The 13397-nt window shown below is 49.7% G+C and overlaps 6 protein-coding genes across 6 annotated transcripts; 2 read left to right on the top strand and 4 right to left on the bottom strand.

The window, feature by feature from the left end:
* Positions 1–97: 97 nt before the first annotated feature.
* Positions 98–2615, bottom strand: BO87DRAFT_380040 (putative MFS peptide transporter). The gene is made up of 6 exons (XM_025624205.1): positions 1991–2615; positions 1823–1945; positions 1557–1779; positions 1141–1509; positions 939–1093; positions 98–887 (listed from the first exon to the last, which is right to left on the bottom strand). Exons 1-6 carry the CDS (start codon positions 2322–2324, stop codon positions 205–207), a joined length of 1887 nt encoding a protein of 628 aa, XP_025475684.1. The 5' UTR covers positions 2325–2615; the 3' UTR covers positions 98–204.
* Positions 2616–4892: 2277 nt separating this feature from the next.
* BO87DRAFT_367582 (PI-PLC domain-containing protein) lies at positions 4893–6786 on the bottom strand. Its single transcript, XM_025621893.1, has 3 exons — positions 5919–6786; positions 5271–5870; positions 4893–5204 (listed from the first exon to the last, which is right to left on the bottom strand). The coding sequence occupies exons 1-3, from the start codon at positions 6481–6483 to the stop codon at positions 4978–4980; spliced, it is 1392 nt and encodes a 463-aa protein (XP_025475683.1). The 5' UTR covers positions 6484–6786; the 3' UTR covers positions 4893–4977.
* Positions 6787–7690: 904 nt separating this feature from the next.
* Positions 7691–8196, top strand: BO87DRAFT_343285 (uncharacterized protein; the record flags this gene model as incomplete). Its single annotated transcript, XM_025620775.1, has 3 exons — positions 7691–7831; positions 7879–7918; positions 7989–8196. 3 exons carry the CDS (start codon positions 7691–7693, stop codon positions 8099–8101), a joined length of 294 nt encoding a protein of 97 aa, XP_025475682.1. The 3' UTR covers positions 8102–8196.
* A 674-nt stretch (positions 8197–8870) lies between these two features.
* On the top strand, positions 8871–10774 carry BO87DRAFT_445708 (carboxylesterase, type B; the record flags this gene model as incomplete). The annotated part of the gene is made up of 7 exons (XM_025628176.1): positions 8871–9083; positions 9131–9219; positions 9262–9581; positions 9628–9743; positions 9792–10089; positions 10137–10352; positions 10403–10774. 7 exons carry the CDS (start codon positions 8871–8873, stop codon positions 10732–10734), a joined length of 1584 nt encoding a protein of 527 aa, XP_025475681.1. The 3' UTR covers positions 10735–10774.
* Positions 10713–11746, bottom strand: BO87DRAFT_380035 (flavin reductase family protein). The gene is made up of 2 exons (XM_025624204.1): positions 11667–11746; positions 10713–11482 (listed from the first exon to the last, which is right to left on the bottom strand). Exons 1-2 carry the CDS (start codon positions 11718–11720, stop codon positions 10814–10816), a joined length of 723 nt encoding a protein of 240 aa, XP_025475680.1. The 5' UTR covers positions 11721–11746; the 3' UTR covers positions 10713–10813.
* A 484-nt stretch (positions 11747–12230) lies between these two features.
* On the bottom strand, positions 12231–13217 carry BO87DRAFT_445704 (uncharacterized protein; the record flags this gene model as incomplete). Its single annotated transcript, XM_025628175.1, has 2 exons — positions 12979–13217; positions 12231–12925 (listed from the first exon to the last, which is right to left on the bottom strand). Exons 1-2 carry the CDS (start codon positions 13211–13213, stop codon positions 12231–12233), a joined length of 930 nt encoding a protein of 309 aa, XP_025475679.1. The 5' UTR covers positions 13214–13217.
* Between the last annotated feature and the right edge of the window lie 180 nt (positions 13218–13397).

Raw genomic sequence — 13397 nt, 5'->3', positions numbered from 1 at the left:
ATGGTTCCTGCGTAGTGTGTAACATCTGTAAATGCATCTTGTAGGCATAAATAGGGCGTATGTGAATGAAGATGGAGGTTTTTAGAAGGAGGATATGATCGAAGATATAGTATTAATTCATATGAGTGGTCGTAAACATATACTGGGTTTGAATTATGTGTTAACTACCTAGTACGTGAATTCTTCTTTCAAGCAACACGCATCCTATCGCTGCTCTTCATCAGCATGTCCCTCGGGGCGACCTTCATAGTGACTCTGTGGCAGATGGTTCAACTCATCCTCTTGACGATCGAGCTTATAGTTCGTCAACCAGAATCCTGCAGCGCCTACAAAGGCCAGAATCGCTACGACAGCATAATTCCACACCAGGAGCGGGTCATTCGATAATCCCACGAGTGCTTGTCCGATGGCGGACGAGAATGCGTTCATGAACAAAGCCACGGCTTGCACGAGGGAGCGCATGTTGCGCGGTGCTTTGGTGAAGGCGTATTCAAGTGAGGTTACGGATGCGAAGATCTCGGAAATCCCGCCTAGGATGTAGACCAACGCTTGGACCCAAACGGAAATGGGCGAGTGCGAGTTGTATTCATCCAAGCAGTAGTTGGCTTGCTTTCCGCATTCGCCTTTCTGGTAAATGTAGTATTGGGTGACGGTGGCGGCGATCATGGATAAACCGGCGGCGATGAATCCAGCTGTGATGCGCTTGAGAGGGGTGAATTGAATGCCGACCTTGCGGAGGAATGGGTATACTAGCTGGTCCATGATGGGGATGAAGATGATGAGTGAGAGGGGGTTGAGGTTGTTGATGATGTCGTTGGGGACTCCACCTAGACGCATGGTGGCCGCCTGAGAGGTCAGGTTGTTTAACATTTGGTTGTAGGCCAGCCCTGGATTGTTAGCATGAGCTGCAAAGAGAGACCAGGGGATGATGAACGTACAATACAAAGGATACCACAGAAACACCTTGCATGCTTTCAGACCACGAGCTACCTCATCTACCCATTCATCATCGAAGGTCATCCATTGGGGACGACTGGCACCCAAAGCACTGGGTTTGACCGAATCCCAAAAGGGGGTAGGGTTCTTTGTGAACCTAAGATGTATTAGAACAAGGTTGAGTGTGTATAGGGAGACACTTACATCTTTGCAGGATTCAGCGACCAGCGCCCCTCCATAGCCAGCTTCCACAGCCTGAAAGCCTGCAGGTACACAGACCCAGTTGGCTTAACCAGATAGTATTTGTTGCGGCAGATGAACAACACTGTAGGGCAGAAAGTGAACATGATGGTGGGCAGGAGATATGAGAGCCAAAAGCCAACGTAGCGCTCCGCATACACCATGCTAACTTGTCCTAGGATCGAGCCGATGTTAATCATCATGTAGAAATACAGGTAGATGCGCGCAATGGTGGCAGCATGGTCGACAATGACGCGTTCTCCTGAGGGGAGGGTCTTGATGTACGGCCTGCTCTCCCGATATTGCTCCGCGATCAATGGTGAGATATTTGATCTAATCCAGTCAGATAATGGCCACAATGGAAGTGATAACGAGCTAACTTGAAACCACCTGTTCCCACTCCCATGATAACCAGACCGATTGAGAAGCAAGCAATTGCACCGTGTGGATTATTGATAACCGGCGGGATGGCTGAGATGACGAGGATTGTATGTCCCAGCAAAGCGACTCCGATCGAGAACATGATGGTGCGGAAGCGACCCCAGTACTGGTCGGCCATGAAGGCGCCCATGAGGGGCATAATATAAGACCAGAAAGAATTGACTGATGGTCAGCAGATGGTCATTCTGCATTTGTGGCAACTTACATAAGGTCAGTCCAGTGGAAGCTTGCTGTCCCATGCCCAAAGCACCGGGTACCAGATTGTCTAGACCATGAGTCGCACCGGTTGATGAACCTTCAGGAAGCGGACGTTGGATGAAGTTGACGACTGTCAATATTAGCAGGGAATAGAGCGGGGTAGTGACGGACGTACAAACTGCTGTAGTTCCATAGTAGGAAAAGCGCTCGCACAATTCCACAAAGGCTACAGTATAGGCTGTCCAGGGGATTTTGCCGGAAACGCGACGTAGAGTCCTCAGTTCATCCGGAGAAGGGAAGTCTTTCTGTAGAGCTGCGTCGTCTTCATATGCGGCCGACGAACTGAACCCACCTTTCTCAGCGGTTTCACGAACCACCTCGATCTCAGGTGAGGTGGCGGGACGTAGCTCAGCTGAGATTCGATCCCTCTTCTCGTCTGGATGCGCATCATGAGCAAAGGCTGCAGACTTCGCAATCTCTGCCACTTCAGCAGTGTCTGAGGGGTTCATGATGGGCGCAGCAGGGACAGACGCGCAGAGGGAAGAGGAAACGATAGAATGCGGCTGGGAGGGGTAGGAGCTCCAGGGGAATGGACGACTTTAAAATGGACAGGCCAAGGTTGGACAGCCGATCGGTTGTGCAGTGAAGGAGAACTCCCGTCTGAGCGCGAGGTGACCGACCATTATCGCTTGTTTTGTGCCACTTCCAATCATGGAAGGAAGTGAGTGCAAGCTGAGTTTGAGTGGAAGAGCCTATCGGCTGGCCGTCCTCGACACAGTCGGGGGAAGTGAGGGTTCCTCCACGCCATATGGTGCCAAGATTCTGCCTTATCGCCGGTTGTGCGACAAAGCGCAATTATTCAGGTCTCCTCAGTGACCCGGGCACTCGCTCGGTCATGTTTTCCGGGATGTCAGCCAACGAGGCCGAGGCATTTGTCTCAGCTCGAGCTGGGCACTCTCCCTAATGGCCACCGCGATAAGCCCGGCAGAACAAGCGGATTGGTGCGTGAAATTTGGAGTGGCTTGGCAGGTCTTGGGACAGGAAGCTGTTAATGTGGCACTGGCGGAATGTTGGGCTTGGCTGGCAGGCTGGGGTGCAACCTCACGGCTTGGCTCGACCGGGGGCACCAATGATGACTTGAGGGAATTGACCCTGAACCAGTCCTCAAGATTAGGGTGTCAGGGTCATGATACCACCACGCGATCCTATCGGAGCAGCCCGACAGTCCCTTGCCTTGACTCATGGAGGGCCGTTGTTACACCATCTCGGACTTTAACCTCAAAGGAGCCAAAGAAGGAAAAAGTAAGAACGGGATCCCGACGGAAGATGCTAGTCATAAACGTGGACTTGTACCTGTTCCCGCCACTGTAGTTCTTAGTAACATCCTTCCATGAGATGATACGCTGGAGGGGTCGGCCAAGCGATCATGTGCCAGTGAAAATTTAATGCTGTCTAAGACAGCGTACACTCCCTACGTCTGCCATCTTTTGGTCACGCTGAGAAAGAATTGTTATTGTTGGTCTGACCGTACTAATCTTTAAACGGTCCAGAGGATGGAGACAAAAAATTGAAATGCAGAACATAAGCGAGATGAGGTAAAAAATATGGGGTAGCTCCTTGCTTCCCCGCATACCAACCGATGATCATTGCCGACCAGGGATGCTTTCTCAACCCAATCTGGCCTGTGGGGTGAGACACGTTCTAGACTATCCACAAAGTACTAGCAGTGTGCAACGAGCCTCAACGTGGAAATGTCTCCATCTCTGTTCGCACCTGATCACACCCCTCTCGGATTCTATGTAGCCGAAGCTCGATGCATCGTGAAGATCCCTCAACGGTCCGGACCTGCCATTTGACGTAGAACTGTCAGTACCTTGTAGAGGAGTGTATAATTATCCAGCCCATTAGCGATCGGATTAATGAAGTGGGTGAATTAGTCTGTAATGTAGTGCATATGGGGTGACATGTAGATAAGCATTGAGGCAATTCACATTCTATGCATGTCCATTCAAACTATTCAATGTATACCAATCGCTATTCCTTGCTCTGATGAAGTTTCGTCACTAGATCATTCTCCAGCTCTATAAAATCATCCACCGGCCCTCCTCCATTCTTATTTCGTATTCTTCCCCACTACGAGTGTCTAGAAAGATGAAAGCAATCACATATGGATGCTCTGATATTGATATTAAAATTCAACACCGAGATTAGAGAATCTATTCATTGTCGTTAGTCAAAGGACAAATATATGATATATACGTTTAGACTATAAGGACTATCCACACTTATCCAAGAACGACGCTTTTTACAATGCTAAGAAATACCATGGTTGAATATACCACACTCTCTGGCAGACACGCCATCTGAAGTGATGCGGTATACCGTTCAGTACATTTAACCATGTCGCATCGGGTACTCTGTGCAATAAATTAAGAAATCTCTATTTAGCCTCCATGGCTATGGATTAGATATAACACGACAAATAGCAACCTATAGACAATGTGCATCTGACTACCAAGTCCCAACGGCCAGTTATCTTGCTTATAAGCTTGAAATTATACGAAAGATTTTCCCTTGTTTACTCGATGGTGGCGTAGCAAACGAATGATAGGAAATCGAGACATGAAAAGATATGGGCGAAGACAAACCGATATATTCCTAGCATACGGTCAAGGATGAACGTCCCTTGTGTGGACACTAATAAGCACAACAGTACGATAATGTTGGGTCAGAGAACGCATCGTCAGTTCGGTCGATGTGTCTCTCATTGACCTCTGGCGCAGACACCGAGAACATACACAGGAGTATGAGCTCATAATGATTTCTAATATGGAATTCTATATCCGATACCACTTGAGTTGCACAACGCTACAGAGCACCCACAGTTAGCTGGTGGAATCGAATGTTTGTTGCACTGATGATATTGTTTGAGGTTGTGGCGGAATAAGAAGCAACCCTGGAATGATTGATTGGGAACCTATTTATTCTCTAACCTTTATTTCGCTTGGATATACTGCATTTGCTGGTCCTGGGAAATACATAAAGAACTTCTTCCATGATAGGGTTGGATCAATCGTCACATAACTAAAAGCAACTAATTACAAGAAAATGGCATAATATGCTATCTACATCGATCAATCCAATGGTATAACAGGTATCACATCATAATCCAAAGAGAGTAAACAAACCAACACCCATGGCAACAAATGCAGAAAGCCAAGTATACGAAACATCAACAATTCTCGACGCCGCGCTACTCGACCCGCCACAACATTTACCATTGTATGTAACGTTGTTCATTTGAGCTGCGACTTCGAAAACGGACCCCTGAAAGTTGCCGTCGTTGTAGTAATCGACGAGGAGGAAGTTGGGCGGACGGTCCCATTTTGCTATTATTAATAAACATTAGCATGTTACTCTTTCTTGCGTGTGCTAAGCTGGCGGTGTTGACTCACCTCGGCAATTGTTCGCCATCAGTCCTAAACTCCCATATCCCGACACTGCGTTCGTCTCATTGATCTGAGCGGAATCCGGCACCAGAATATCGATCCCCTCAAACACAATCTCAAGATTTAGATTATGGTTGATCATATACATCCGCTCCTCAGCCTGCGCAGCTGTAATTCCAGGGGGCCGCTGCACCGTGCAAGGGAAGGAGGTATTCAGCGGCGAGAACGGCGTCTCCCACATTTGCGTGAACTCGTCCAGAATGTACGGAATAGCAGTCTGATTGGCCTGATAGTCCATGAAGACGACAGCGCGTTTGCCGCCCAAAATCATCTCCGATAGTGTAGGCCAGTCGTCCAAACTCATGGGGATTTTCCACGGCTCGTAGACGTAGTCGACGAGACCGGAATTCTCGATGGGAGCGGTGAAGTTCCAGGGGGAAACGTAATCGGAGTTAACGATCAGGATAGTGACGACGTCGTATGGGTTGTCCTTTATCCAGTCGGTCACAGTTGTAAGGTAGTCTTCTAGGGTACCCATATTCAGGAGGTCGCAGGAGGTGTGGCAGAGGTAGATGTCATCTTCGTAGTAGTGGGCTTCGAAGGATACTGCGCTGATATTAGAAATGGAGTGCCAATGTTGAAGAGTTGACTTACGCATGCGCACTCCGTCCTCAAGCTGAGTCTTCACCTTGTACATCTGATTTGCTGCAATATTGTTCTTCTTCACGAAGGGACTGTTGTGTGCTGTGACCATGGTAATATTCGAGTATTGTCGGCTGCAGAACTCGGTGTAGCCATTGCAAGGCTGCGAGTTGGCTGGCGTGGTCGCAGTGGACGTCGCAGTGCTACTAGAGTTTCGCGTGCCGGTGACGACGACATTTGTATCCGTAGTTGTGGTGGCAGTGGTGGTGCCATTAGTAGAAATGGTTGTATTGGCCGCGGTGGTGGTGGTGAAGGTCGTTTGAGAGACGCTATCCCCGACCGTAATCGTAGTTGTGTAGCTGAGATAACTGCCGGTAGGAACAGCGACGGCAGTTTCGGTGGTCACGACGCTGAAAGAATCACTGCCGGTTCCTGAATGAGTGGACGATGCAGATGCTGTAGAGTCATCGTCAGTGATGGTGGTGACTTCGGCTTCCCTCGTGCTTGTTGTGCTCTTGGCGCCCACGTGGATTCCCCGCAGCAGCAGGAGAATCCAAAGATATGCGACCGCGAGCATCGTGATAGTGAAGGGTGCGCGGATAAGAAAATCGGATCAACCCTCAAACATTGCGGCCTCACGAGATTTTATTTAAAGATCTTCCTTGCCACTGAGGCTGTCTCGGAGCCGATCTCTTGGCCAATCCACGGCTTGCGCATCCCCAGATCACGGAGAGTCCAAAAGTGAGTCTCCGGGTGACGTCGGCGGTGCTGGGCAAAAAAAGCTTGGCTGGCTTGGTTTTTTCTTATTCTTGCTCGCAGCACAAATCCATTCCCAGCATTTGCGAGTCATTTGCAATCGCTGGCAGTCTTTCCACGTGTCTGACATCATCCGAATCACTTAACCCGAATCGTTATTAGCCTCTATGCCTGGCTTCATATATTCAGCGTGGTGAGGGGACCTGGCTGCGAATCTTTCTGCCTAGGGGATGTGGTCCATGGTTAGTCCGCGTTTGCTGCAGAGTCTTTTTCCGGTGGGACCAACCGCCAATCCTTCTTTGCGCAATGCGAGGCTGACAGAAGGAAGCATGGTAATGATGCGAACTAGTTAGGTATTGTTCTATACTGGCGTAAATTAAGTTCCAATAATTGATAATGTCAAGTGACTCGCTGTGCTGCTAAGCCACCCGTCATCACTGTGCGACACGTTCAGGATACAGCAATGCTGGAAGGCGTGGTGTGGCACCCATCGGCGATCGGTTGTGCCAAGTCAACTGGTGCAAATAATCATCTACTCCTGACTTCCGGCCCCATCCCTTCGCGCCTGGACACGACACATCGCTTTCGTAACGCTTGCCAACGGCGAAGTCGTTTCATGAATCAAATGTGCTGCAAGTGGCGTCCAATTACTGTCCCAGGTACTATCACATCTATGCGCCGGGAATAAAAAGAAGCCAATGGCGTCACGAAGCACCTATCGCATCCTGATGCTAAGCCACACCTGAAGGAGACGACAGGTCAAATGCGTCCCGGACAACCCGGCTGAAGATGAAGCCGTGAAAGTCAGGCAGCTGGATTACTGAGGGTCCAATTACGAGGGCGTCGCTTCGAGAATACCATATTATCGCCCCAATCGCAGGTGGGTCAGCTCGACGGCGGTTCGTCCCTTGTGGCCCCTGGCGAAGTAGCTTCATTTGAGAGCTCCTTTTAAGGGGAAATGCCCCCTACCCGTATAGTCCCTTCTCCTGATACCTACACGTCCTGTACTTGTGAGACAAAGACACAAAATGTTCGGCAGTGGCTTAATGTCGTGGCTGAGGCCCTCCGAGGCCGTGCCCGAAAGCAAATGGAACCCTGAGACCCTGACGATGGAGCAGCCTGCTAGCCCGTCCGGTCCCTCCATGGAGCACGTTGTCACTGAGCAACCGGTATGCGAAGTCATTCGTAAGGTCAGCCAAGGTACTAACAAGAACAGCGCACTGGAGAGACCATGCAGCTGCAGATCCGCGGTGGTGGTGAAGGAGAAGTCTGCTGTGGAATGTAAGTCTTCTGCGTCCAATGAGGGGAGGGTGCTAACTAGTTTAGTTGTGCTGGTGTCTGCTGCTTTGAATGCTGCGAATGCTGCTGCGATTGTTGCGGCGACGACGGGCCGGATGGTCCTCCCCCTCCTCCCGGCCCGCCCGGACCTCCATGAGTGAACAATGGATAGACTCGGAGAACGTTGGTTCGCATAGGAATCGGGTCATATGGTTAAGAGTTGGACCAAGGAGTTCTGTGTGACAAACATATTGTCGGTCCGGGGTGACTGTTTCTCGCCCGATGTGAATAGTGATTATCAATGTATACCCTTTGTCAGCACTGACTGAATAAAAACTTACCTCTTGTTGCCTTGGTTCTATGTGAGGGTCATGAAGTTGTTGTGAAGTCATCCAGACCGGACTTGTACACGGGATGGGCCGATTTTGTATCCCAATCGACACCTTTCACCCATCCAAAGTGGGGTCGATGACAGTCACAATGCCAGTCAGCATCATCAGCTCAACAAACTTTGACCAGCAACGGAGACCAGTGGTCCGATACTTGAAGTAGATTTAAACCCGTGCAGGTTGAAATGGCTTCATCTTCGGTCTTAGTTTCCCAATCGAAGCTGGTCCAACGCCCAGACGCGGAGCGTGGGGGTGGGACCCCGGATTTTCCCCCACAAACTTGGCTGTGGTTGGCTCTTTTCCCTTAGCTTCCATCCTGTGCGCAGATACTATACCCTCAGAGGTCTCTACATCATGCTATCGAAGTTTGTTGTTCGGGTTTACTAACTAGCTGAATGATGTAGGTGCATGCCGTACGGTGAATCTGTCTAGATTTTTTGTATAGCCGGAAGCCGAAGGTACCCCGCGTTATGGCTATATAAGGCTCGTAAATTCCATGCTCTTGTAGATGGGACAACAACAACGGCGAATCGATATAGTCATGGTGCAGGTTGTCGCTTTTGGACTGCTCGGGCTAGCAGCTTCTGCCTTGAGCACTTATGCGCCATACTATGCGAACCTGACGTGGGAGCAACCGCGGACTCTGTCCAACTGGTCCAATCTTACCGTGGAGACACGCACAGGGACGTTCATTGGCATGCTGAATGACACTTACCCGGACGTTCGGCAGTTTCTGCGAGTCCCTTATGCCAAGGTAATGCCTTAATTGTGTGGATGTTGTACTGTTTCTGACATGACCAGCCTCCTGTTGGGGATTTGAGATGGCTTCCTCCTCATCGGCTTGATAACTCAACCAAGAAGTTCGATTCCACCTTCTACGGTCCAGGCAAGTGGGATTCCAGATAAGTATGGGACTGTGCAACTAACTCAAGATCAGCCTGTCCGCAGTATGTGTCGGGAGAGAGTGATTTCTGGAATGAATACGAACCGGAGAATCTGCTGCTCTCCGTCGGCGAAAGGCTCAACCAGGGATCCACGGCATGGTCCTCCTCGGAGGACTGCCTGTCTCTAGCAGTGTGGACTCCATCGTATGCTAATGAGACCTCCAAACTGCCAGTTGCGCTGTTTGTCACGGGAGGTGGTGGTATCACCGGGGGTATTAACATCCCGTCCCAGCTGCCCTCTGCTTGGGTATCGCGCTCTCAGGAGCATATCGTTGTTACTATCAACTATCGCGTTAATATTTTCGGCAGTAAGTATTTAGCTTTCGGCTGTGTAGATTGAGCTGACATGTATAGATCCCAAGTCGCGCGCATTGAATGAAACTTCGCTAACACTGATGGATGTGCGTGCTGCCGTGGAATGGGTATATGAGAACATTGGAGCGTTTGGTGGAAACCCTGAGAATATTATGGTCAGATTACAACTTCCCTCTCACATGACTGGAGCTAACAAGAAACAGCTTTGGGGACAGTCACAAGGTGCCCTGCTGACGCATCTGTACACCCTCGCATGGCCGGAAGAGCCTCTTGCCGCCAAGTTCGGCGTCATCTCCCAAGGAGCATCTGCCACACTCAACCTCTCTACCACGCCTGATGTGTACCAAGACTTTGACATCGTGGCCAAGGGACTAGGATGTAATTATGGTGATGATGCTGAGGCCGAGCTGGAGTGCATGCGCGGGATCTCCTGGGTCCAGATTGAGGAGTACATTAACCGCTACAATAGCTCTCCTTCTATCGCTTTCACGAACTATATCCGTATGTCCCAACCTAGCTTTTATGCCTATCTCTACTAACAACATCAGCCGATGAGCGATACATTTTCTCCGACGAAAGACAGCGATACCTTGAGCGCAAGGTTGCCCCGGGGCCGGAAATTCGATCTGACACGGCACGAGAATTCCCCAGCACAAACACGACTTCGGTAAATATTGAAGAGGGCGAATCAGACTGTCTGGCAGTAACTGATCTTGCGTTGCGTGCGTCGATTGGGCTCGAAACTTATCGCTACTACTGGGCTGGTATGTCCCAGACCTACTTCCCATACAGTTTATAGTGCTAACATAGACAGGCAACTTCTCCAATATCAGCCCCGTCCCGTGGCTAGGAGCATTCCACTGGACCGACCTGCTGATGATCTTCGGCACATACAACCTCGATGTCGGCGAGATCTCACAGTTGGAAGTGGACACATCTGCTACGATGCAAGACTACCTGCTTGCCTTCCTCAAGGACTCGTCAACTGTCAGCGAGACGGTCGGATGGCCCGTATACCTAGGCAACGAGAGCAACGGGGGCCTGATCCTGGAGTTCGGCAACGAGACAGCAGTGCGGACTGTCACAGGCGACTGGCTGGACGCGGGATGTTACAATTCATCTATCCCATTCAGAATCTGGGGGTAATCTATACACACTATCATCAGAGTATATACATTCATCACAAATCCAACACCACCTATATACATTCTTTCCCTAACCTGATCTACAACAACCCCCTCTCTTTCCTCGTCTCCTTAGCTTCCATCTCCCTCGCCTTCTCCCCATTCATCCTCGCACTCCCCTCCAACCCATAAAGCACATCCTTCGACATCCCCGGAATCACCATCTCAAACGTATCCTCCACCACCGCATACTGGAAATACCCACACCTCGCAATCGGCTTCGTCTTCTTCACATCCAAAATCCCATTCGTAAGCACCCCTTCATCAATATGCACCCCGACCACCCGTCCCACAACCACATCCACCGTCCCCATAGGTGGGTTTCCCGGCAACCTCATCGTAGAATGATACACGCACTCAAACCGCACCGGCGACTCCTTCACCATAGGCACCTCCACCGGAAGAACAGTAGACGGTTCAGCAGTTAGCCCTGCCTTCTCGAATTCATTCACTCCGTAGGGAAACTGTTGCGCCGTGATATTCATCGCTTCGCGCAGGTCCCAGGTCGCGAGGTTCCACACAAAGGAGCCGGTAGATTCGGCGTTCACGACGGTGTCCTTTCGGTCTCCGGTCACCGTTTGGTTGCTGCTGAAGAGAACGTAGGGTGGGTCGAAGGTAAGGTTTGTGAATTGGCTGTAGGGCGCGAGGTTGGGGGTTCCCGTTGGGGAAGTTGTGCTGATCCAGCCGATGGGGCGGGGGACGACGCATGCCTAAATTTGATTTTTGTTAGTATTCGATATGTGACTAGGGGAGATGAGATAGAAAGTTTGATGGAATTTATGGTGGTGCGGTGTGAGAGGTTATTGGTGATTGTGAGGGGAAAAGTTGCATATGCGGGGTAGATCATTGGAATGAATCAATGAAGTTGGAGTTGAAGTTGGGGAATCAAGTTACCTTGAATGGATCATGAGGCAGGCCGTGGTCGGTTTTGCCGGGTTGGTAGAACATTTTCTTTGATTTTTCTTGAAGATTGTTTCTTATCTGGTTTGGATTGCAGTTATGTTTTTGTAGTGCTTTGATTGCAAGGTGTGATCTAGTGGGCAATTGATATCATTTATAGTGACCCCCGGGAAGACGGCACGGCAAAGGAGCTGGTACTTTGTACGGCTGATAGGGCCTGACTCGGGTTCCGAGAATTGTGGGGGTGTAGTTTTGCTGGGGCTGGGGGGCGATGGGGGATCCCCGAGATGTCCGATTGCCGAGATCGGGTGCACATCATTGCTGTTCGCATTGGTATGGTAATAATTGAGTCCATAATGAGATTAGTGCTTGCGTGTATGTGGACAATTGTGTGTCTTAATGGGAAGAAGAGGTTGTTCAGTGTATGGAGACTGGTGGCGGCGGTCTGCTAAGTACGTTTTAGGAAAAGTCTACTACGAGAACACTGAATACTTCATGTAAAGCAATTGCATTTTAATCCAAACACATATTCATGTTCGAACGATCTAGTAGTAGTTCTCAGCGTCTACCCTTCCCCTTGGTATCGGTCAACGCCTGACTACTCAAAACCATGTCCAAGGGCGGCGGAGCCGTAAAGGCACACAGCCAATTAATATCAGTGTCCTCATTGTAACGCAACAAGAACTGCTGCAGGCCCTCCATATCTGTATTGAAATTGTAGATGATTGGACTGTGTGCATTCATACCTGCACGGACAAAAGTATCAACGAAAAGATACCAACTCTTGATATCCTCATCGCGATGGATCTTGAGGTATTCTCGCACAAACACCAGAGTATTGCTCTCAGAAGCAGGCCACTGCCAGAACTTCCAGTTACGGAAGTTTTCCAGGCCAGAAGACGAGCTCAAGAACTGATGGAGTTGCTCGAAGTCAGTGGCTAGTTCCAAGCCATTGATCAGGGCCTCTTTGACTTTTGGATCCATCACCTTTGTTGCCTCACAGTCACGATCCGCAGTGTGTAAGTATGGGTCCACGAAGTCCTCGATAACGTCCTTGAAATGGATGATGGCACGAACAACGCCTTTGAGTTCCTGCAACGTCCACCTGCCCTTGGCTGGCATGAAGTAGATTTGCAGCGTGTCCATGTTGTCGCTCTCCACCTTGAACATTCTATCAATTGTCTCCAAGAAGTATGACATGTATTCCCAAGCATCATCGTCACTCATGATGGGGCTTGTAATCTTGGTTCTCCCTGGTTGGGGTTAGTGTCTGGGGATATGAGAGGATAGGTGGAGATCAACTTACAGAAAGCATCCGTCCTCGGTTCAAACATAGAATTGATTGGGTTGATGTCCAGGGTCCAATTTTGGGGGTCGACTCCTTGTTTCTTGTCATAGAGTCTGAGCGGTCTACCAAACCCTTTATTGACCTCATTGTAGTGGTAGATCAAGTACCGGGCGACTTCTCGCGCATCGTCGAAGTCTTCCCTAGTCACCAGGGGCCAAAGGCTTCTGAAAAAGGAGATATAGTAGCACAACATTGTGTACTATGGGCGTGGGAAGCACGGGTCTATGCTCTTTTTGAGAAAGTTGGGAACTTAGATAGAGCAGGAACAAGACTGAACCCTGGGGCGGAATGATGGTTCAGAAGAGGAGCACATTGGTTATATATGACTCGGTCAATTGGCATCATATAGAGGGCAGTGTTGAAGCTTAACTGTGGTT

This window comes from Aspergillus neoniger (genome assembly GCF_003184625.1).
Source record: "Aspergillus neoniger CBS 115656 unplaced genomic scaffold BO87scaffold_39, whole genome shotgun sequence".
Lineage (NCBI taxonomy): Eukaryota > Fungi > Ascomycota > Eurotiomycetes > Eurotiales > Aspergillaceae > Aspergillus > Aspergillus neoniger.
The sequence above is the reverse complement of the archived record's forward strand: the minus strand, read 5'-3'. Positions and strand labels throughout refer to the sequence as shown.

Excerpts from the sequence above, each read along its gene's own strand:
- BO87DRAFT_380035 (XM_025624204.1), bottom strand. The coding sequence starts at position 11,720 with ATGTTCTACCAACCCGGCAAAACCGACCACGGCCTGCCTCATGATCCA. Across the intron at positions 11,483-11,666 it reads TGCCTCATGATCCATTCAAG|GCATGCGTCGTCCCCCGCCC; the intron begins GTAACTTGATTC and ends AATCAAATTTAG.
- BO87DRAFT_380040 (XM_025624205.1), bottom strand. The coding sequence starts at position 2,324 with ATGAACCCCTCAGACACTGCTGAAGTGGCAGAGATTGCGAAGTCTGCA. Across the intron at positions 1,946-1,990 it reads CTATGGAACTACAGCAGTTT|TCGTCAACTTCATCCAACGT; the intron begins GTACGTCCGTCA and ends TAATATTGACAG. Across the intron at positions 1,094-1,140 it reads TCGCTGAATCCTGCAAAGAT|GTTCACAAAGAACCCTACCC; the intron begins GTAAGTGTCTCC and ends AATACATCTTAG.
- BO87DRAFT_367582 (XM_025621893.1), bottom strand. The coding sequence starts at position 6,483 with ATGCTCGCGGTCGCATATCTTTGGATTCTCCTGCTGCTGCGGGGAATC. Across the intron at positions 5,871-5,918 it reads TGAGGACGGAGTGCGCATGC|TATCCTTCGAAGCCCACTAC; the intron begins GTAAGTCAACTC and ends ATATCAGCGCAG. Across the intron at positions 5,205-5,270 it reads GATGGCGAACAATTGCCGAG|CAAAATGGGACCGTCCGCCC; the intron begins GTGAGTCAACAC and ends TATTAATAATAG.